We start from the raw sequence: 23,088 nt of genomic DNA, 5'->3' as shown, positions 1-23,088 counted from the left end.
CACACCCTACATTTGTAGGTAAATGAAGGTATTTGCAACCAACAGTCCCTAAGCTCTTCCTCCAACTTTGACCCGCTCTGCAAGTGAATATATATAGAGACAGCAGGAAGGCCTGCCTGTCCGTGATGCCTTTGCTGAGGAAGCTCTGGGAACACAGTAACAGAGGAACGGACTCACCAAGGGATATTGGAACACACATAAGTGGGTGTTTAGACAAGCACTTAGTGTTGTTTGGAAAAGTTGCGCCATCCTGCTTTATGTTTTCCAAGTCCACTAGTGATGCTCTTAATTTTAACGTGAGACATTTTACCACAAAGCCTTTACTGCTGAGGGCCAGGTCGTGAGGGGCAGAAAAGGGAGAGGTGACAGAGGCAGATATACCTCTGAAATGGTAATTTCAGAAACCATGAGCATATTGTCCCAAAATGTTCACTGTTTTCTTGCAGGTCGGTCTCATCTGTGATGGAAGCAACATATTTCAAGGCCATTTGGTCAGGTGCTTGCCACCTTCTTCTCAGCACAGGCTGCTGTCCTGAGAAACAAAGGTTAACCTGTGAGAAGTAAAACCTTGCCTGCCCTTTTCTCTTCATTGTTGGCTTTTCCCAGGCAACTGATGTGCTGTGGCTCAATACTGTCTGGCCTGAAAAAAAAATCACCCTTTTAATTTTTAATCTATCATGGCCTGTTAGGACTAAAGCTATCTGGAGGCCTTGGAAAACACTCTCCAGGCAATTTCCTATTCTGCTCTCTTTTCTGGACTGGATATGAGAATCTGCATGTCCACTGGAAGTGCTCCACCTTTCAACAAGAGACACTATGTGGCAGAGCCTACCTCTGCTGAAAGGGAGTAAACTTAATGTATACCTCTAACCATACTGAGGGTGGGTACTAAAATATCCTACTAGGTTAAGAGAAGACTAGCAGTAGTTTGTGGTGTGTGTTGTGTTTCAATTGCATATGGTCAAGAACCTGTATACTGGCACTGTGATCCATGTGGAACAGTGTGCACAAGATGGTGATTATCCAACTGTCTTACCTCCTCCACGAGACATCCCATCTGTTTCTTTATTCGGGAACCCCTTCCTAAAACCCAATTGCCCATCATATGAGCTGGGAATATGAATACTCCTTTCCTGTGAAGATCAGGTTTGCCATTTTTCCACTCTATCTTTCCCTACTCACTTTCCTGTGCTGCACTATCTTTGTCTTGGCAATCAAATTTCTGAGGCTTGCCTAGTGTGACCCGAATCCACACCCCGCGACCAGGTTTGACCAGCCTGACCTACAGTACCTGCCTGAAAATTCCCACCAAGATCAGGATAAAGGCAAAGGATGCCTCTCCTGAATGGAGGAAGATGTTAAACTTCAAGCTAAGCTTGCACTGTATTTTGCTATGGCCTCCAAACTGTGCCCTGTAAGACAGAAAATAGGGGACAGCTCAAGCCAGTGATTCATATTGAATCTAACATTTAGGAGACTGCAGAGAAATGCTGACCAAAGGCAGGAACATGCCAGCTACTACCTTACTTCTGGGCTGGGGAAAAGTAATGGAATCTTGAGCAGTATGTTGCTGTGTGACTCTATGCACACTATGAATCTTGGATGTCGCCAACAGAAAAAGCGAATTCTGCTTATATTCTCACCCTCAGACCATCACACCCACGGCCAAAAGTCCCAAGAAGCAATTCTGTATGTAGTACAGAGTTACACTTATATCCTCCTATCTTTGTGGGAAGAAGTCTTTGAGAAAGAAAGCAGTGACAACGGGAGGTATTCGAAGTTGTGTAAAAAAACCTTAGCTTTAATCTGTTTGCACAGTTGGTGGGAGGAATATATAGAAGGATTTTGCAGTCGTTAAGAAGGAAGGAGTGAAGAGAGTGAGAGAAAGAAAGTGTGTAGGAGCAAGAGGAAAAAAAAGAGAGAGAAATACTCACTGTTTTATAAAAGGCCTTTGACTGAGTTCCTAGAACTTCTGACTTAGACACTAGATCATCCAGCTTCTCCCCTCGTAGTAAGAGAGATTCCATGGTGTTGTGCTGGAAGAAAACAGTTTGGCTGTTAGTAGCTCCTGAGGCAGTCACATGAGCACAAGTATAGGTTGAAAGTTTGAAGCGCATCCCTCTTCACACCCCTTCTCCATGCGGAAGGCCTGCCCCATATGGACTTATACAAGAGAGCAGAGACCTGTCCTTCCACACAAGAACAATCCAACCACACCTTACCATTCTTTACAACACCCTTTGCCTGAGAGAGGCATCCTGTGCTACTTGATAAACACAATTACGAAAAGGATGTAAACAAAGAAAAAACCAAGGAAACGCAGATTGGTGTACTTAACCCCTTGATTGCCATGGATGTAATGGTTACGTCCATTGCACAGCCCTTGGGAGAAGCGCTAGCACTCCTCCAGAGGGCCGGCCCCCACCACTTCAGGCCAGGGCTGGAAGGGGAATCCCCCATGACGTCAGCGCACTATTGATATCATGAAAGGGAGGAAAGACCCGTGGAAGCCATTTGCTTCCAGCACATCTTCCAGCAAGGAGGTAGGTTTTTACCTCAGGGGGTGGGGGGCGGTAATGCCTGTAAAAGAGGCATTGAGGGAAAGGAAAGGGTTTTCTGTTCCCTCGTTGAGCATTCCTGCTGCCCACTAGACTTCAGGGAATTAGTGTGTGTGTGTTTCTTTGTTTTTGGAGAGTGACCCCTTGGGCAAGGGTCGCTCTCCTTTTGGGGGCAACACCTTTTTTTGCCATTTCTGAGCCCCTTGGGGGCAGATTGACCTTATTTTTAGGTCGATCTGCCCCCAAGGGGGGTAGAAAGCCACTGGACACTAGGGATTGTTTTTTGTTATTTGTTTTTTTGTGTTGGGGGGCGTCCCCTTGGGCAAGGGTCGCCCCCATGGGCCCAAATGCACTGTTGGGCAGTTCTGCCCCCTTTGGGGGCAGATAGGCCTATTTTTTAGGCAATCCCATAGCACCAGGGATCATGTTTGTGTGTATACTTTGTGTGGGGGGGTGGCCCCTTGGGCAAGGGTCGCCACACCAAAGGGGGCAATGTGATGTAGGCCATTTCTGCCCCCCTTGGGGGCAGACTGGCCTAGTTTTTATAGGCCCTTCTGCTCCCGGGGGGCAGAAACCAGGGATTTTTTTTTCTTTTTTTTGTGTGTTGGTGGTGCGCCCCCATGGGCAAGGGTCGCCCCCAAGGGGTAAAAAGCACTATTGGGCAGTTCTGCCCCCCCCCGCCCCCCCCCCCCCCCCCTTGGGCCAGATCGGCCTTTTTTTTTTTTTTTCAGGCCCATCTAATCTCAAGAGGGGGCAGAATCCACTTTGCGCCAGGGATCATGTGTTTGTTTTTGTGTGGGGGGGTGGCCCCTTGGGCAAGGGTCGCCGTCCAAAGGGGTCAATATATTCTATGGCTTTTCTGCCCCCCTTTGGGGAAGATTGGCCTCTTTTTTTTAGGCCCATCTGCCCCCAATCGGAGAACACTAGACACAAGGGAACATTTAAAAATGGTTTGTGGCGGCGTGTTTGGTCAACTGGCGAAGTATTTGCATTTATGATAACAGTTTATTTCTTCTTTTTGTTCTAGTTCAAAGCTTTTGCTTCCTTTGCTGTGACTTGTTGCAGTTGTGGCAGTGGTTGTCCTGCGGTATGCGTAGTTGCATGTTTTAGGTGAGTAAATAAATTTACTCCAAAGGAGTATTGTTGCCATGCATGAATGACATGTTTGTAGGTGGTGTACTGAATGCAGGATTGTGTGTGAAATTGTATTTAGATTTATGCACAATGATTATTGTGTTGTCTTATGTCTAATTTGCTTTTTTTCTCTTTTCAGTGGGATATCATTGGTGATTTCTGTGGCTGTGCAGAGTAGTTGCTGGTGAGTCCAGCTTTTTCAGGCAAGTGAGTGGTATAGTTTTTGAGTTTATAACTCAGTGATAAAGCTACACTTTGTTTGTTACTTATCTTACACAGTGCTGGTTGTTGGTGGTGCATTTGTCCAGGTAATTGTTGTAGGAAGGATCATGGCTAGCCGTAGGATGACCGCTCAGCAGGTTGTTGGTGTGCTTTTTGAGTCATCTTCGAACCATGATAATGAGACTGACTCTGCATCTGAGGCAGAGGAGGAAGTGCAAGATTCTGGAAGTGAGTTTTCTGTCAGAGAGGAATCAGCTGATGATGAAGCACTCTCAGTGCTGATGAAGGACCTGTTTTAGAGGAGGACACTGATGTACTGATGGTGCAGGAGCCAGCGGCTGAAAGGCTTACCATTGGAAGACCTGACACGTGGTTTGCACCAAACATGGAGCAGCCACAGTTGCCTGTGTTTACTGGTTTCCCAGGGTGTCGAGTTAATACGGAAAACTTTTTGCCCGTCAACTTTTTTGAGTTGTTTATGGACAATATATTTTTGGAAGAGATTGTTGAGAAGACTAATTTATATCCAGAGCGGTTTTTGAGGGACAACGCTGCCAGACTTAGGCCACACTCTAGAGCTAGCCGGTGGATTCCCACAAATCTGGAAGAGTTGAAAAAGTTCTTGGGTTTAACTTTTTTGATGGGGCTGATTCAGCCATCACTGTCTTCAAATTGGTCTACTAGTCCCTTGATGGCAACTGCTATATTTCCTGCCATCATGAGTCGTAACCGGTATGAGCTTCTTCTTCGGATGTTACATTTTGTAGATAATGCTTTAGCCTTGTCACGAGATAACCCTGTCTTTTTAAGATTAGACCTGTCCTTGATCATTTGGTAGATCGGTTTTCAGAGATCTATGTTCCAGGCAAAGAAATATCTGTAGATGAGTCTTTGGTCCTTTTCAAGAGTGGTTTGGTTTTTAGGCAGTACATTACTAGCAAGAGTGCACGGTATGGAATTGAGATGTATATGCTGTCTGAAAGCAGTATAGGATATGTTTATAATTTCCGGGTCTACACGTGTAGGAATTCCAATATTGACACCCCTGGTTGTCCACCCACTTTTGGAGCTAGTGAGAAAATTGTGTGGGAACTTGGTAGACAACTGTTTAACAAAAGGTCACCATTTATATGTAGATAACTTCTACACTGGAGTTCAGTTGTTCAAGGAGTTGTTCAGAGTGGACACTGTTGCTTGTGGCACAATCCGCTCTAATCGGAAAGGCTATCCAAGAGAGCGTGTCTGTAAAAAACTTGAGAAGGGACAGTCCAGTGCCTTGCGGAATGATGAGCTGCTAGCTCTAAAATTTGTAGACAAGAGGGATGTGTACATGCTACGTACCATCCATGATGAGAGTACTCCATATGTGGCTGTTTGGGGTCTGGTTGGCGAAGTGCGCAAACCTGTGTGCATTTTAGACTAATAAGCACATGGGTGGTGTTGATAGAGTAGATCAGAGGTTGGAAACTTACACTGCTGCTCGTAAGTCTTATGTTTGGTATAAGAAATTAGCGGTCCACTTGTTCCACTTGGCAACTTTTAATGCTTTTGCAGTGTTCAAGGATAGTTCTCCAGAGTGAAGGTGACATTTGTGAAATTTCAGGAGTCTATCATAGCTAGCCTTGTTGTGCTGGAACAGGCAAGAGTTCCTAGAGAAGCAGTGGGGGAGGATGAGGATGAGGCTAGATTGAAAGATCGTCACTTTGCTGAGCACATTCCTCCCACGGCAAAAAAAAAGAAAAAAAAGAAAAAAAGAAAAAAACTTTCCTGCTAAGAGATGTAGAGTCTGTGCTCGAAGAGGTATCAGGAAGGAGACTAGGTTGTACTGCCCTGATTGTCCTTCAAAGCCTGGGCTGTGTTGGGTGGCTGTATCAGGAGCTACCACACACAGAAGAATTATTGGGAAATTCCGTGAGCGTAAACTGCTGTTTTATATTTTTATATGTTCAGTTTCACAGTTGGCATTAGTCATGTATTCCGTTAGAGCTTTTGTGTTTGTAGTTTTGTACTTATTTATGATTAGTGGTTTCTTTGTTGTTGAAAAACAAAAAAATAAAGTGATGGTGGTGTGCGTGGGGTGGCGCTTGGCTGGCGGTATGCGTGGGGTGGGGCTTGGCTGGCGGTGTGTGTGGGGTGGCGGTGTGCCGGGGTGGTGCTTGGCTGGCGGTGTGAGTGGGGTGGCGCTTGGATGGCGGTGGAAGTGGGGTGGCGCTTGGATGGCGGTGTGCGTGGGGTGGGGCTTGGCTGGCGGTGTATGTGGGGTGGCGGTGAGCCTGGGTGGTGCATGGCTGGCGGTGTGAGCCCCACAAGTCACCCCACCTTGGATTCCCGTAGGGGTCTAGTTTTCAAAAATGCGCTGGTTTGCTAGGTTTCCCCTGGTGCAGGCTGAGCTAGAGGCCAAAATCCACAGCTAGGCACTCTGTAAAAAAACAGCTCTGTTTTCGTTGTGAAAATTTGATGTGTCCACCTTGTGTTTTGGACCATTTCCTCTTTCGGGCGCTAGGCCTATCCACACAAGTGAGGTACCATTTTTATCGTGAGACTTGGGGGAGCGCTGGGTCGAAGGAAATGTGTGGCTCCTCTCAGATTCCAGAACTTTCTGTCACCGAAATGAGAGGAAAAAGTGTTTTTTTTGCCAAATGTTTAGGTTTGCAAAGGATTCTGGGTAATAGAACCTGGTCAGAGCCCCACAAGTCACCCCATCTGGGATTCCCCTAGGTGTCTAGTTTTAAAAAATGAGCAGGTTTGCTAGGTTTCCCCAGGTGCCGGCTGCGCTAGAGGCCAAAAATCAAAGCTAGACACTTTGTAAAAAACAGCTCTGTTTTCTTTGTGAAAATGTGATGTGTCCATGTTGTGTTTTGGGGCATTTCCTTTCGTGGGCGCTAGGCCTACCCACACAAGTGAGATACCATTTTTTTGGGAGACTTGGGGGAACGCTAGGTGGAAGGAAATTTAACTCCTCTCAGATTCCAGAACTTTCTGTCACCGAAATGAAAGGAAAAAGTTTATTTTTTTTTTGTTGCCAAATTCTGAGGTTTGCAAAGGATTCTGGGTAACAGAACCTGGTCAGAGCCCCACATGTCACCCCATCTTGGATTCCCCTATGCGTCTAGTTTACAAAAATGCGCAGGTTTGGTAGGTTTCCCTAGGTGCCGGCTGAGCTAGTGGCCAAAATCTACAGCTAGGCGCTTTCAAAAAAACATATCAGATTTCAATGTAAAAATGTGATATGTCCATTTTGTGTTTCCTGTCGCGAGCATTAGGCCTACCCACGCAAGTGAGGTACCATTTTTATCGGGAGACTTGGGGGAACACAGAATAGCAAAACAAGTGTTCTTGCCTCTTGTCTTTCTCTACATTTTTTCCTTCCAAATGTAAGACAGTGTGTAAAAAATACGTCTATTTAAGAAATGCCCTGTAATTCACATGGTAGTATGGGCACCCCGGAATTCTGAGATGTGCAAATAACCACTGCTTCTCCACACCTTATCTTGTGCCCATTTTGGAAATACAATGGTTTACTTGATACCTATTTTTCACTTTTCATATTTCAGCAAATTAATTGCTCTATACCTGGTATAGAATGAAAACCCATTGCAAGGTGCAGCTAATTTATTGGCTCTGGGTACCTAGGGTTCTTGATGAACCTACAAGCCCTATATATCCCCGCAACCAGAAGAGTCCAGCAGACGTAACGGTATATTGCTTTAAAAAAATCTGACATCGCTGGAAAAAGTTACAGAGTAAAACGTGGAGAAAAATGGCTGTTTTTTTTTTCACCTCAATTTCAATATTCTTTTATTTCAGCTGTTATTTTCTGTAGGAAACACTTGTAGGATCTACACAAATGACACCTTGCTGAATTCAGAATTTTGTCTACTTTTCAGAAATGTTTAGCTTTCTGGTACCCAGCATTGGTTTCTCAACCATTTCTGTCACTAACTGAGAAGAGGCTGAAAGTACAAAAAAAATAGTAAAAATGGGGTATGCCCCAGTAAAATGTCGAAATTGTGTTGAAAAATTGGGTTTTCTGATTCAAGTCTGCCTGTTCCTGAAAGCTGGGAAGCTGGTGATTTTAGCACCACAAACCCTTTGTTGATGCCATTTTCAGAGAAAAAAACGCAAGCCTTCGTCTGCAGCCCTGTTTTCTCATTTTTTTGAAGAAAAAAAACCCTAAATTTTCACTGTATTTTGGCTAATTTCTTGGTCTCCTTCAGGGGAACCCACAAAGTCTGGGCACCTCTGCAATCCCTAGGATGTTGGAAAAAAAGGGCGCAAATTTGGTGTGGGTAGCTTATGTGGACAAAATGTTATGAGGGCCTAAGCGCGAACTGCCCCAAATAGGCAAAAAAAAAGGCTTGGCACCTGAGGGGGAAAAGATCTGGCATCAAAGGGGTTAATAAAAGGTGAGCAAAACTAGCGACTCCTTTCCTTGTTATTCAAGATAATTTCTTGCCAAACTCCAAACATGCCTCTCCATCAAGTCAGCAATTCTAACATTAAGAGTATCTCTCAAGTCCACACGTATGCTCCTCTCAAAGGAAGTAAGGAGTTCTTGCCTACCTGTTACACTTGTTAAAGTCAAATGTTTGACATACTTCAGCCATCTAGTGTCTGCATGTGATATAGTTTTAATATTTGAAAAAAAATACCCGTATCTTCAACCGAGGGCACTGTGCAACCAGATCGTAATAGCTTCCATCGAAACTCTAAAATATATCAAGAGGTGACTAAAAGCAGCATTGTCGAGGATAGTCCATTTACTTCCTGTCACTTTTCTTTGGCTGCATGGATATAGTGGCTGATACACATATGAACTTAAAAAGACAATCTATAAAATTAGGGTTACAGGTAAGCAACCTATTATTTTTTAGCACACACTTTTTCTCAATTCACTTGTTATACATAAAAGTGCAAGCTGTGGAACTGACAAACGCTATTAGAAGGGATCGCAAGATCTCTGCTAGGTTAGAAGGGGGGGTCTAATTAAAGTTTTGGGCCACGAAATCTACGCATATAATGTGTATCTTTATAAGTAGACTGTTGTAAGTAAGAAAAGACATACTATAAAGTTAGTAGTTTAACAGACGTTGAATCCCCAATCAGATACATAAAATTCTCAACATGGCCACAAGATGGATGGACGTTGATTACCCAAAATGCCAAGGGGAGCTCGAGAACTGAAAACATCAAGTAGTTGCCCTTCCTTTCCCACTTGAGCCCCTCAAGGACATCATACTTGTTGATGAGGGGCAGAGTCAGAGACAAGGAGTTGAACCTATAGAAAAGAAACAGGAATTTTCAAGCGTACCAGGTGGAAAACCAACTGTCTGCCTCTTAAGAAAGATTTCTAAAGCTCCCTGGCTAAAAAATGAAGTTTTAAATACTCTACTCCATCAGAGATTTTAAAGTTCCTTCTCCCTCATGGAGGAAAAACAGGTAGCAAATGATTGCCCATCACTACCTCTTTCTTTGTAATTTCAAAAACGATGTTTTATTTAAAGCAGGCCAATACACATGCTTTCTGTTTGGGAAGGCATTGGGAGGGGCAGGCTGACTTATTGGATTGCTTCCACTGAGGCCGCCCATCACCAATCTCAAATAGGAAGCTGTCCAATGGGGAGGGCTTCCCCTTTGTAAAGGCTTACTACTTTCTTTGAGGAGTCAGTAACTTCTTAATGGTTTCTTAATTGACCACAACTGCAGCCACAAACTATCGATGAATGACTCAAGTCCGTTATTTAATACAAGGCACCCAGGAAAGACAAGAGAGGGATAACCATAGAGAATGCACTACTTGAAGGTACAGGGGTTATAAGTAAACTATGCTCAAAGGACAAGCGAAAGACAATACAAGCCAACCCCTTATTATGGGTAACATCTTTTGCATGCTTCTTGCAGGTAGACAGTTCATTGCATGTATTGTGCTTCAATGGGGGGGGGGGCAATGGTAAGATTCAAATATTGAATAAATAATCCATATGGTCTGAATTAATTAACAAATAGGGTGAGCAACTGACCACACATGGCAAGCTGATCACGTTCACAGAGCTCACTCTGCCTTTACACCGAGTACAGCACAGTCTTGGATGTACCAGGAGCTGTCACACTGCCTTGGTAAAAGTCACTCAGCCGACAATTTGACTGAACTCTAACTTTCTGACATCTAAATGTACGGGGAAATTACAAAGGGGTGGTGTGGGAATGTATAAATCTTACTTGATACGTCCTTTTCATACCTAGAACTATACCAACTTAACGAATGGTGGTTCCACAGACTGCAGACCGAATACACAGAAGAAGATTGAACTGAACTCTTTTGGAATCGTGATAAATGCCCTCATAAAGCTAGCCTAAAATTGGGAGGCTAAAAAAGTCTGCATATATATCACTGGTCTCCACTGTGACTGGTGAAGGCAAGGATACGTACTCGCTCTGAAAGTTGGGGATGCAATAGTGACACACAGCCTGAGAATGCCAGAAACTGATATACTATTGGGATGATTTAAGGAGGGTAATGAAAAGCACTGCAGGCGTTACCTGTGATCTGATATGTCCAGCAGTGCCATGACATGATACGGCGATGTAGCAAAAGATCACATCACGACTACAGAGCTGGTTTACCATGTCGAGGGTGATTGCTAAAATATGTATTCTATGTTTGTGTAAAGCAACAATCATGGCATCAGTTGAGCAGTGGTTTTAAGAAATGTTCCAAGTGGCTTTATATGAAAAAATAGCCTACCAACTAAAGGAACAAATGCCCACATTATAAAAAAAGATTTGGAGTAGTTCTTTATGAAATAAAATAAGAAGGAGTTGAGTAATTTGGCACAGGTCTGTGGGATATAGGAAAGGGTCATGATTCCATAACAGAAGGTGGGTTAAACATGTTTCTAGGTTTCATTTAGGATTGGTGATTCATTTACTAAACCAGCTATTGAAGAGACCTCTATTTTTTTCTATTTAGTTTGTATAGTTTAGAAACGGTTCTGTTATTACCTAATGATGTTTGCATGAAAGAAAAGTGGTGATATGATGACCACATCAATGACATATGTGATGGTAATATGCTAAATGGATGGGTAGGAGATGAGGGAGGCATTGGGAATTTTGTTTAGATAAAGGGTAGAGATTGACATAAAAGTACTTGAATGAATTGTTGATATGACGTCTGAGCACTTAGTAATCACTCATGTAACCTGTGGTTGTTAATTTGCTTTACTGCTTTTACAATACAACATTAATGTACAAACCACTGATACATCTCATTAAGAATTATAATTGGGAGGAGTTGCTCTTCACATTCCATTTTTGAACTGCAATTTGGAAAGAGTTGGAAAACCTCTTATGGTTTAGAAACGCCTTTCCAATTTGTAAAAGTGGTTTTAAACGTCCTGATAAACAATGTTACATATGCAAACTGCAAACCCTGTGACTCTGAGACTTGCAGGTTTTGCGACCACAAAATAGCTTTGTTCATGAGGCCCCTAATTTCTTTTTATTGGCTTTTTTTACTTTTTGCTCAACCTAAAAATGTCCAAAAGATTCTTACATGAAGTATTCCCTCGCGGATGTAGGAACCCACTGCTCCAATCCGTCCAGCCTGACTTCCCTCCATGCTTGCTGGTCCTGTACATTAACGTGCTGCTTGTGCCTCCTCTCCTGTTGTTGGAACTCCCACTTAAAAATAGAGGTTTTAGCCTTAGGAGCCACAATATCTATATTAACCTTGTCTGAGCCCCTTACCAAGACATAATTGAAGATGGTGATGTTGTCAACCGGAGATATGCCCGACAAACACGGTTACTGAAGTAGGCAAAAATGTTTCCCAGTTTATATCAATATATGTAGCAGTGTCTTAAGGTGTGAATTTTTGACAAGTATTCCATGATATCTAAGAAGTAAAGGGCATGGAGGGATGCCTACTTTGTCTCAAAAGATGGTCAGGTTTCTAGGGAACCGTTTGTGGAGAAGCCTTGTCATTGAAAACTATGGGGTTTATGCATATTTATCAGAGGAAGACTGAACCTTTTTGGAGGGGAATAGTCTGAGTAGTCAGAATTAGAAGTGGGTAGAAATGCAGTAGAGATGAGGAAGCTATCGTCACATTATGTCTTGATGGAGAGTAATGTCATGCCTCTTGGATGCAGTGAATCCCTGGACATCACTATGGTCCCCTAAAGGCAATAAGGATATTGACTTTCCTCTTCTTGGCAGTGAGCTAGTTGCAGACATAACTCTTCTTGGCAACTATCAGCGTGCAAGCTTCCCTATCCTTGAAAGCTCAATTTTGATGGGTACCAGCAGGAAGTGTGTCTCATTGAGAGTGCGTCTTTGAGAATTTGTCTCAGCTTACTCCGACAAACTTCATGCGCTGCCACTGGGTGAAAGTCAGGATGGCAGACCACATCACGGAGTGATTTCGCTGCTTTCTTCCACCAAAAGGCTAGACACTTTCCAAAAAACGAGGACATTTCTCTAATAAAGAATATGCTACAAAAACCCTAAAATGCAGATTTACTGTAATAAATGACAGAAAACAAGCCTGCCTCTGAAAGGCTTTTAATGTTGCTTAACAGATTTAAAAAGAAACTGCCTTTTCCAATCAGCGGAAGGTAAAAAGTGTGAAGCACAGTTCTCGGGAATCCTTTCATAAGAAAACAGAAAAACTAACTGAAGAAACTGACATGGGGGCATGATGGGATACTGACTGGTGAATTCCTAAAGGTGCATTATCAAATTTACGCTCAGTAAATCTGCGGCATATATCTACATCTAATTTCTTTGACTTTTTAAAAGATTTCAGTAAAGGTAACCTCAGCCACCGGGTTTTTTATTTGATTATTTTTTTTATTCAAAAAGCTACATTTTGTTACCAGAACCTGGAGTGTAACTGTCCACTAACAAACCAGAAAGCAAATGCTGACAATGGCACTCACAAACACAAACTACACACACACAAACTGCACACACTCACACACACACACACACACACAGAGCTTAGTGATCCAACTTATGGGTGGTGGTATTTACTTGGGTCGCCCTACAATGCCTCTTTTTAGCCCACCATGCCACTTCAGACATGAACCAGCCACATCCAAATTAGCCTTTGTTCTGCTCCAATAGAAACAGTCCAGTCTGAACTGCCAGTGAACACAAGCAACATCAAACTAGTTTCAGCCTCATCAGTAAGCTGCAACAGAAGTCTACTGCAAAGATAGCATGGGACCCACCTCTGCTCACTTAAGGCTGAGGAAAACAAAAATGTGATGGGTGGAATCATTATTATCCTAGTAATATCTGTAGAAATACCTAAAGCAACTCAAGGAGGCCTTGCACACTTACTCTTAGGAATCAACCTGTGTCTTGCCCCACTCCCTTTAGCAACCTACGGGAATGACCAAAAGCAGCCCAATCAGCTATGATCCCTTTTTTAAGCAGCCTGACTGTGCGGACAAGCGTCACACATAGCTCATTGGCGCCTCTTTTCCAGAGTGTCATTGCTTAGCCATTTAACCACTTGATAAATTTACTTTCTCACCTTAAATGATAACAATATGCCCTGAAACTGAGACGGAGAAAAAAACGCACCTGACAACCAAAGACGAATTTCAGATTAAAACAAGGGAGAAAAACTGAGTTAACATTTTATTTCCAGAAGAATTATAAATTAGGTTTATTTTGACTTACAACATAAAGGGATAAACTGTACTGACCAACGTGAACCTCACCTGATACAAGTTTGTGTTGAAAGAAAAAGGCCACTAGGCTGGCAACAACCATTTTCACTTAATTGTGGGAAGAACATTATTATTCATATAGGTTAGTACATGATACACATATATACATATACACACAATTCGTTTAAACTCACCAACATTCCTGTTAACATGCTGGCCTACCAGCCGACGAATCATAATCAAAACCTATTTTAAAGTCAGGTACGGAGAAATCAGACAGTACCATGCTGACTTAAAAGGGCCATGGAATGCACGGAAAAAATTCCAAAAGTACTATTTACCTAATTTGTCGGTCTTAAATGCATGAAGTTACAAAGATGTCTTTCAATAGTCCCTAATGGTCTGCAAACTGGTGCAGATGTCAGAGTTAGAAAATTAGCAAGAAACTAGTTCCTTATGTGGAATGTAGAACCTAGATTCACATGTTGAAAGTGAAACGTTTTACTTTTGGGTCGGTGACCACAGGAAGAGTCATTACACCTATGATGATGATGATGTCCACTATAAGTCACAAAGTTTGAAGTACTTAACCACCCTCTTTAGATTTCTTTATCCATCTGTGTGTGGTGTTTACCCAGATATCATTTTGTTTTTTACTGTATTCCTTAAGGTCTGTTTGTACTACTTCTCTTCACAAGCAAGGTGGCTGGGTCATATGTGAAAGTAGGAGGGATCAAGCTGCAAAACTATTGCTGCAGGTAAGATAATTATGTAGCGTCACCCTAGTCTAGAATCCATTCTTTCTTGTTGCATATTTTCTGGGCTTTACCATTGTGGGCCTGAAATATCCAAGGGGTTTACCCATTCTGTGTCTATGGGGAAATGTGTTGACGCATAAGGAACGAAATTTCTAACTGCCAATAAATACACATACTTAGACTGTTCCAACAAGTCCTCTGGCAATAGGACATTTTGTGACTCATTTACCCTGGCTCTGGATGAATAAACTGCAAATAATTGCTATTTTTTCGAAGAATGTTTGTTTCTTCGAGGTAGTAGTCTATTGCTGTCCTTACATTAATAGTGCGTAACTATTAGTTTCCTTACATCAAGAGTGTGTAATGCCCTTTCCACTGATAGAGGGATTTTGAAAAAGGGACAGTAAATTAATAGCCTGGTTAATGTGGAAACTAAGCACTACATGTAGCATAAATTTGAGATTTTTATCTCGAAATTATCTTGCCCTTGTGTATCTTCAAAGATGGAGGCTTCATTTTTAAGTGAAGTGATAGCTACTGGATATATCGTTTTAAATGAAAGGTACCTTCAATTTCCCTTATATACTGGTTAAAATAGAGGCATCACTAGCCTACGTAGAACAATATTTAGATTTCAAATAGTTGTTGGTGACATATGTTGAGTGAACCTGTTAATTACCTTCGGTAACACTCTTTCTGGTGGATACTCTATTCAACCGCAAATCTCTCACTTTAGACTATCTCCGGGTGGCAGGCTGAATCCAGAGAATATTTTTAGCAGTCTCTGGTCTTCTCTCTTTTCACACCCTCTGATCTGGTGAAGAATAATTGTTGGTAACAGGGCGCCATTCACTAACCTAGAACCATTTCAGATGTTAAAAGGGGCCACTCCACAGAACTGTGAGTAGAGTATCCACAAGAAAGGGTTACCATAGATAAGCAACTTGCTCTTCCTGGGCACAGCCCCAAGACCCCACTCCACCCTGCTTGTGGCAGTACCAAATGGTGTTGTCCACGAGAGCCTGTACCAGCCTCCCCTTGATGGACAGCAAGAAAGCCTTCAGGTCCAGGCCAACGGTCCATAACTAGAATAGGTTGCTGTGGCGCCACTGGAGATTAGAGACCTCCGATCGACACCTCTCTGATTTGACTTCACCCAAGCCTTTAGCAATACATCTGTCACCACTATCAGTTCTATGCAGGGAAGGGAAAATAATCTGCTGAAGGACAGATTGTGATATTGAGCCATGTCTTCCAAGACATGGATGATGTCGGAAAGGCAGCCTTGATGCTGGTAACACTGGGATTTCGGGTTCCACTGCATGGCTTGCCTGTGGTACTTAGTGTGGTTAACAAGCAGGACGCACAAGACTAAGAGAACAAGAAGCCTAGAAGCCACCCTCACTTTGAACCAGCACTGAGTCTGAGACATTGGGATCATAGCCTAAATGTCCTGGACTAATCCTGGACAGAAAAATCACTGAAGTGCATTTGGTCCAAGATCACCCTAACAAATGGAAGTCTCTGTGAGGGAATCGGGTGGAACGTCCGCTTGTTTTTGGTGAAACTTAAGGTTTCATCATATGGTTATGGGTGAAACCCAATGATGTTAAAAATTCCACCATCATTTGGAGATGATCCACGACAGCCCGCCTTCAGCAACCAATGAATATAGAAACTCGCAAAATCCGAAGATGGGCAGTGACCACTACCATCACTTTCATGAACACCACAGGGGTGCTGATGAGGCGGAAGGGGAGCACAAGAAATTGAAAATATTCCTGGTTCACCTAAAACCTTAGGTAACGCCTGTGAGATGGTAAGATCATACGGAAATACATGCCCTGCAAGTTCCAAGACAACATCCAGTCTACAGATGCTAGACTAGGAAGGATTGGATTGGAAACTCTGCAAGAAGAAGTTCAAGAATTGGAGGTCCAAGATAGGTTTGAAATCCTTGTTCCTTTTTGGGACAAGGACATAGCAAGAATAATAATCCTTGTCTTTCTTCGAGTGAGGTGCCCTCATTATGGCACCTTTGGAGAGCAATGTGCAAATGGAGAGATGCTCCACTGAAATTCGTTCTGATGTGGGAAGAACATTGGGTGGGCAGGAGAGCAAACATATGACACAGCTGTTTAAGCAATGTGCAATACCCTATATCTGTAGGATGGAATGGATTCCAACCCGGAAAGAAAAGCAGAATTTTGCACTGCACTGGTTAGGCATGTGCTGCTGAGGGAAAACTCTAGTGGTTGGTTGGTCAATGAGCAACGGAAAAGGATTTGAAAGACTGGTGCCCCTGCTGGTCCATGCTTTGTCAGACGGATCTGCGTGAGCTGTCCCTAGAGTACTGGGCAATGTTTTACATAATTGACTGAGAAGACTGTTTCTGCCTATATGCTAGTCCTCTGGGATAGCAACTAAGTTTTGGGAGCTGGTGTGGAAATTGTTTAGCACAGGTCCACAGCCAAAAAGCATGCTCTGTAACTCTGCTTACCATAAAGCATTTTAAAGCAGCATCCGACTCTCTGAACAGCTGAGACCCATTAAAGGGCATGTCTATTAGACAAGCTTGTGCATCACTGGAGAACCCAGTGGACCTCATCCAGGCATGTCTACGAAGAACAACACTTGCCCTGCTCATGCCATCTGTGGTGTATAGACGTGCACAGATAACATACTTGGCTGCATTCTACTAGTCATTTATTGTCTGAGCCAGATCCTCTGGGACTGCTGGAAGATTTCACTGGCCATGTGTCAAAGGGCAAGTGTGCTTTGCCCCATCAGACAGACTGCATTTAGGAGTTGAAGTGCAAAACTGGCAGAAGAAAACATATCTGTGTCAATCCTTTTGGACTCTCTGTCCAGAGGATTGGTCGGAAACGAGTTAGGGTTCACCTTACTGATTGAGGCCTGTAGAATAAGGCTCTCTGGGTAGTGGGTGAGAAAATCCAGATGACCAAGAAATAGTTTAGAACGTATGACCACCTGTCTGGCAACAAACTGTGAAGAACATAGTTTTGACATCAAACCATCAGAGTATCTGTGAGAGCATCACTAAATAGTTGCAAGGCCACAAATGGCATTGACACAGGCTGTAGAATCTCTATCAAAACATTTGTTTTAGTCTCAACAGAAGGCAGAAGTAATTCTGGTACCTCTGCTGCCCTCCTAACAACCACTGCAAACAAGGCACTTTCTTCCATTTGTGGCCCATGTGGTATCCCAAGCTCGGACTCAGGGAGTGTATCAAGCAGACTTGCGTTTAGCAAAAATCAAGGTATAAGGCAGTGATTCCTAACCTTTTGACTTCTGTGGACCCCCACTTTACCATTTCTGAAACCCTGTGAATCCCACTGAATCATTAGTGGAATCTTTGGGACCCCTCCTCCCAACTGAGTCATTAGTGGGGGGCCAAGGACCCAGGCCTAAACACTGATGATCTGAACCACAAACCAATACACAAAAAATACAGAAACAAACATTCCATCAAATACATACACAAACAATAATACATTTTATTTATTTTGTAAACAAATAAAAAAAATCCATAGGGAGGTTGGGCTTTTCTAAATCCAAATGAAGCCACACATTGTCTATATTATATTCGCTTTAATGCACCTGCTCTGCTTCCCACAAATTAATCTGAGGATACCAATTTACCATTTTTAGCCTGCAATTTCAAATTCCATGACATTTACAGCATGTTTTACAATTTTCAATTGTACATTTAGCCACTTTGTTTATATACACTTTACTTATCTGGGACAAGGAGGCCACAGCACACAGAGTATAATGTCCAACAGTATAGCACGAAAACGTAATCCTGGTGACGTGTTGCAGGTAACAGGAAATATCAAGTTGAAGAAAGTCTCAAGTCCTTTTTTTTGTGTGGCAGATGATGTCTTTATTAGTAGGTGTTTAGAGATGGTTGTGTCATCATGGAGAAACAGCCTGTTTGTAGCATGTAGTACTGTAGATTCATATGCTGTGCATATTCCTGCCATCTAGTGTTGCGCTCAGACGTGTGCAACTTGTTTTTCTTCAAAGTAGTCTTTCAAATCACGTGGTATAGGGACTTTTACAAGGAATGGTAATGCTCATGAGTACTGTCTCAATTTTTAGATTGTTTTCTCACGTGGCACATGAGGATATAGATGCTACACAAAAGTGAAAGAACTCTGCCAAACAAGTAAAAAAGAAAATAAGGCACCTTTAACAACCAATGGTTCCTTTGAGGAGGGTGGGTGCATATGAATCTAAAGCAATACACGTCGCAAAACAGATGGTTACAGGGTAAGTAACTTTATTGTATGTGGAATGTGCAGCTCTCTGCTAAGAGATGTTTAGCCAGAGGATGTTTGGATGTTGCAGAAGATTGAAAAAAATGTACGTAGTACAGCCAGGCCTAGCTGAGCTTGCTGGCGTGCTTATACATCCACACAGTAGTGTTTGGTGAACGTGTGTGGGGTGGGCCAGATAGCTATCTTAAAGATGTCAGCTACTGGGTTATTACCCAGAAAGGTAATGGAGGGTGGCTTCTTGTGAGTAGCATGGGGCCTTTCCTAGAGCAAGGAGAGGTCTTTTGGCCTTGAAATAGCAAGTCTGAATGCACTTGACTAACCATCTAGCTACCCTTGCTTTTGAAATGGCACTGCGCCCTTGTAAGGTTTGGTGTATGCAACAAATAGTAGGGTTGTGTCTTACAAAATAATTTTGTGCTGTTGATATTGTAAAAGAGGGCCCTTTAGAGTCTAGTGAATGAAGGGCTCTCTCTGGTACTGAGTCTGCGTGTGGGAATAACACCAGGAGCTCAATTGTCTGATCTAGGTGAAAAGGAGAGACCACCTTGGCCAGAAACTTTGGGTTAGATCTGACGGCTACTCTGTCACTGTGAACCTGCAGTAAAGGTTCTTCTAATGTGAAAGTTTAGAGCTCACCTGTACATCTGTAGAAAGTGATTGCAACTAGAAAAGCAACTTTCCATGCTAGAAATCAAAGACGGTAAGAGTGAAGGGGCTCAAAAAGGGGGTCCCATGAGTCTTGTTAGGACTACATTTACATTCTAGACTGGAGGCATCCTGAAGGACTAAATCTTTTACGTCCTTCCATAACGGCTGTAACGACATGGACTCTGAATAGAGAAGAGTGTTCTCTGTTCTGTGGGAAAGTTAAAACTCTAGCCAAGTGTAAACAATTAGATGTGTAAGCCAGGCCTGATCGTTGTAAATGAAGGTAGCAAACAATGTTTTGCACGGTTGGATTTAGTGGTTCAATTTTTTTGGGTAGGCAGTAATTGTAGAAAGCTGGCCTGGTGTGTTGGTGGACACCCACGGTGCTTGCACTTTATACCAGATCCAGGCAACCCCTATTAGCTAGGGGGACGTATCGAGGTGGAGTGTAAAGCACTTGCAATACCACAGCAGTCACACAGTAACTTAGCACACCTGAAAGAAACCACAATGTTTAAAAAATAAAGGTACTTTATTACAGTAGATTACATAAAGATCCCCCCTCCCCCCCAAACTGGCAGTAAGTACACACTATATATACACACAGTAATGATTAGGAATTAGCATATAGAAACAACAAGCATTGGCAAGAATTAGTGAAAAATAGCTAGGGCCCTATTGGGTGGGGAGGTGGGGGATAAACCATATACTAAAATAGTGGAATGCAAAGTAACATCTCCCATCCAAGGATGTGGAGTAGTTGGAGGGGAGCTTGGGGAACTCGGAACCCCAAAAGGTGGATACCTAGGTGACCCCCAGTGACCAGGGGGAGCAGAGGTAAGTTACCTGGTCTTCCCAAAGACTAACACAGGGAATTGGAAAAGGAAGACTGCAAGACCAGGACCAGTCCAGTGGAACCCAATGGTGGATTCCCGAAGAAGAGGACTTGCGTCAAGGTGGGGCAGAAGCCATTACCCACCCTTCTGTGAATGAAAAACCAGGTCGAAAAGGGAGGATGAAGATCAGCTGTGGAGCCCAGGGGGTACAGAGAAGCCCTTGGAGTCGTGCAGATGAGGTCCCATGCCAGTCACTGGGTCGCAGATGGTCAGTGGTCAGGAGGCCCACCAACAAGCCTTCGCAAATGAGGTCTTGCAGAGAGGAAGAGGACCAGCAAGGTTCAGGGGAATCGACTCTTGGAGGGGAGTCTGGGCTGATCCTAAACAGTCGGGAGAGCCAGCAGAAGCAGTTGCAGCCCACACAGGCAACCAACTGGCAGCAAGCACAGTGAATTGCAGTGAGGCCCAGTCAGCACACCTGGAGAGAAGTCCCACATCGCTGGAGCAGCAGAGGAGAGATTGTCCTTGCAAGGATGAAGTGCTGGGAGGCCGGGGCTACTTGGAGCCTGAAGATCCCTTGGAGCAGGAGTCAACAATCCTTGGTTGCTGCAAGAGTCACGGTGCACAGGGGCACTGTCCTGCAAGGAGAGGCAAAGGCTCACGGTCTCCCAAGTTGGAAAGCAGGTAGAGAGGAACAATCTGAACCACAACATGTGTTGAAGATGCTTCCTAGAACTGGATGGCAGATACCAGCAGCCGGTCGTCGTTGCCTTAGGTGCCTGCGGATGCAGGGGAGTCACTCCTTCACTCCAAGGAAGATTCCTTCTTGTTTCTTTGATGCAGCTGAAGTCTTGCCAACCCCAGAGGAGGCACAGCTGTGGAAATGTTCCTATTGCTGGAAGGAGCTGGTGAAACAATGTTGCAAGGCTAGGTCATCTTGTCTCGGGAGTTGCAGGCTTGTTTGGTTCCTGTGAAGTCCAGCAGCAGTTCTGGTGGCCAGGAGCAGAAGAGGTCATTGCAGAGGAGTCCTGGAGGAGTCTTGCACACCAAGCAAGGGAGTCCCTAAATAGTCCTACCAGGGGAATTGGTCACTCTGCAGGGTGACCACCTATCAGATGGGGTCACTGACGTCATTCATCTGTCCTGACCAACCAGATGCTCCCAGGGGCCCCTGCACATCTTGCTTCCAAGATGGCAGATGCAAGTGGCCACCTGGTGATGGACAGGGAAGGGGTCACTCTCCTTTACTTTGTGTGTTTTCGTGCCAGAGCAGAGACCCGGGGTCCTTGGACTGGTGCAAACCGGATTATGCAAGGAGGGCACAAAAGCTCCCCCCCCCCCCCCCCCAGAAAATTATTTGTTCTGCCGTCCTCTGCTTGAGCTGGTCAAGCAGCAGTAGGACATACACATGTCTGAGGGGCTGTGAAAGGGAGTCCCTGTCCCTAGAAATCAGTTCACACTGCAGGGAGGATGAGTGGGTTGGTAAGAACTTCACAACTAGAATATTTCTCTACCAGATAATTTGTTACCATAGGTAAGTAACTTGTTCATCTGATAGAGATTTCTAGTTGCAGATTCCTTACCTTAGAATTGATACCTAAGCATTACTGTCCCCGGAGGAGAGTCTTTGAACCAAGATCATACTAAGAAGTCCTGCAGGACTAAACGGCCAAAGTAGCCATCCCTGCAGACTTGACTGACCAGGAAGTTGTGTTTATTGAATGTGTGCAGGGATGCCCACGTTGCTGCCTAGCACATGGCCAGGACTGTAACTCTGCGTGCTAATGCAGTGGTTGCAGCAGTTGCTCTGCTAGAGAGAGCACGCAAAGCCCCAATGGGGTTGCTTTTTAGCCAAAGATGTAGAGAACAACCCATCTAGAGATGGTCCTTTTCTGCATCGCCCGACCTTTCTTCGCACCTATATAACCAACAGAGTATATTGTCCACCCGGAAGTCTTTGGAATCAAAAAGAGCATTAGCGCTCTAACTCAATCCTACCAGACAGTGGAGTCTCTCCTCTTCACAAGAAGGATGTGGGGGTATGTAAAAAATAGGCAAGGTGATGGATTGCCCTACATGAAAGAGCGTGACCACTTTGAGGTGGGGGGAGAGGAAAGATGCCCTGGTACGAAGCCCCACTTTGCCAGGATGGACAGAGATAAAGGGTGGCTTTGAAGAAAAAGCTTGCAGCTCACTCTACAAGCACAGGGCTGTCTTTAAAGTGAGAAGCCGAAGAGGACATTTATGACAGGGCTCAAAGGGAGCTCACAAGGTAAGTGAGTACCAAGGTCAAATCCCACTGGGGCATTGTAAATGGGGTAGGCGGAAACATGGGAGATTTAAACATGGGGGGTTGCTCTTGTAGTCTGAGGAAAGCAGAGATGGCAGACAGATTACCTTTAAGGGTGCCCAAAGCAGAGCCATGTTGGGCAAGAGACAGTACAAACAAAAGAACCTCAGAGAGAGGTGCAGAAAGGAGATCAACAGACTTGTTGGTACACCATGCCACAAATTTGTTTCAACGTAAGGCGTATACCTTTTTGGTGGAGAGACGCCTGGCTGCCAAGATAACATTACAGACTTTGGGTGGAAGGTTGAAAGCTGTTAACTGCTGCCACTCAATCTCCACACAAGAAGGCGGAGACTGGACAGGTTCGAGTGAAGAACCGTCCCCTGCTGCTACGACAGAAGACCCTCCTGAAGAGGCAGACTGAGTGGAGGATCAATGGCCAACCTTAGAAGCTCGGGATACCATACTCTTCGTGCCTAGTCTGGAGCCACAAGGAATACTTGGGCCCGGTCGTTCTTGATCTTCTGTGCAGAAGTGGTATGTGCGTAAAAGCGTATAGGAGGCCTGAGTTCCACTCGAGACAAAAGGTGCCACAGAGCAAGTGCCGCCTTGGAAACTAAAGCATGCAAAACTGCGGACATTGCGTGTTCTC

At 44.0% G+C, this 23,088-nt stretch overlaps 1 protein-coding gene across 2 annotated transcripts in view; it reads right to left on the bottom strand.

The window, feature by feature from the left end:
* Positions 1 to 23,088, bottom strand: part of YKT6 (YKT6 v-SNARE homolog) — a 107,206-nt gene that overhangs the window by 17,368 nt on the left and 66,750 nt on the right. For both annotated transcript variants that reach the window (XM_069214260.1, XM_069214261.1), the window contains exon 7: positions 1,935 to 2,036. In XM_069214260.1, the coding sequence (XP_069070361.1) occupies positions 1,935 to 2,036 (102 nt within the window). The remainder of the gene's footprint in view (positions 1 to 1,934; positions 2,037 to 23,088) is intronic.

Source organism: Pleurodeles waltl, chromosome 11 (assembly GCF_031143425.1).
Source record: "Pleurodeles waltl isolate 20211129_DDA chromosome 11, aPleWal1.hap1.20221129, whole genome shotgun sequence".
Classification (NCBI taxonomy): domain Eukaryota; kingdom Metazoa; phylum Chordata; class Amphibia; order Caudata; family Salamandridae; genus Pleurodeles; species Pleurodeles waltl.
Note: the sequence above shows the minus strand (reverse complement) of the source record. Positions and strands in the feature narration are given on the sequence as shown.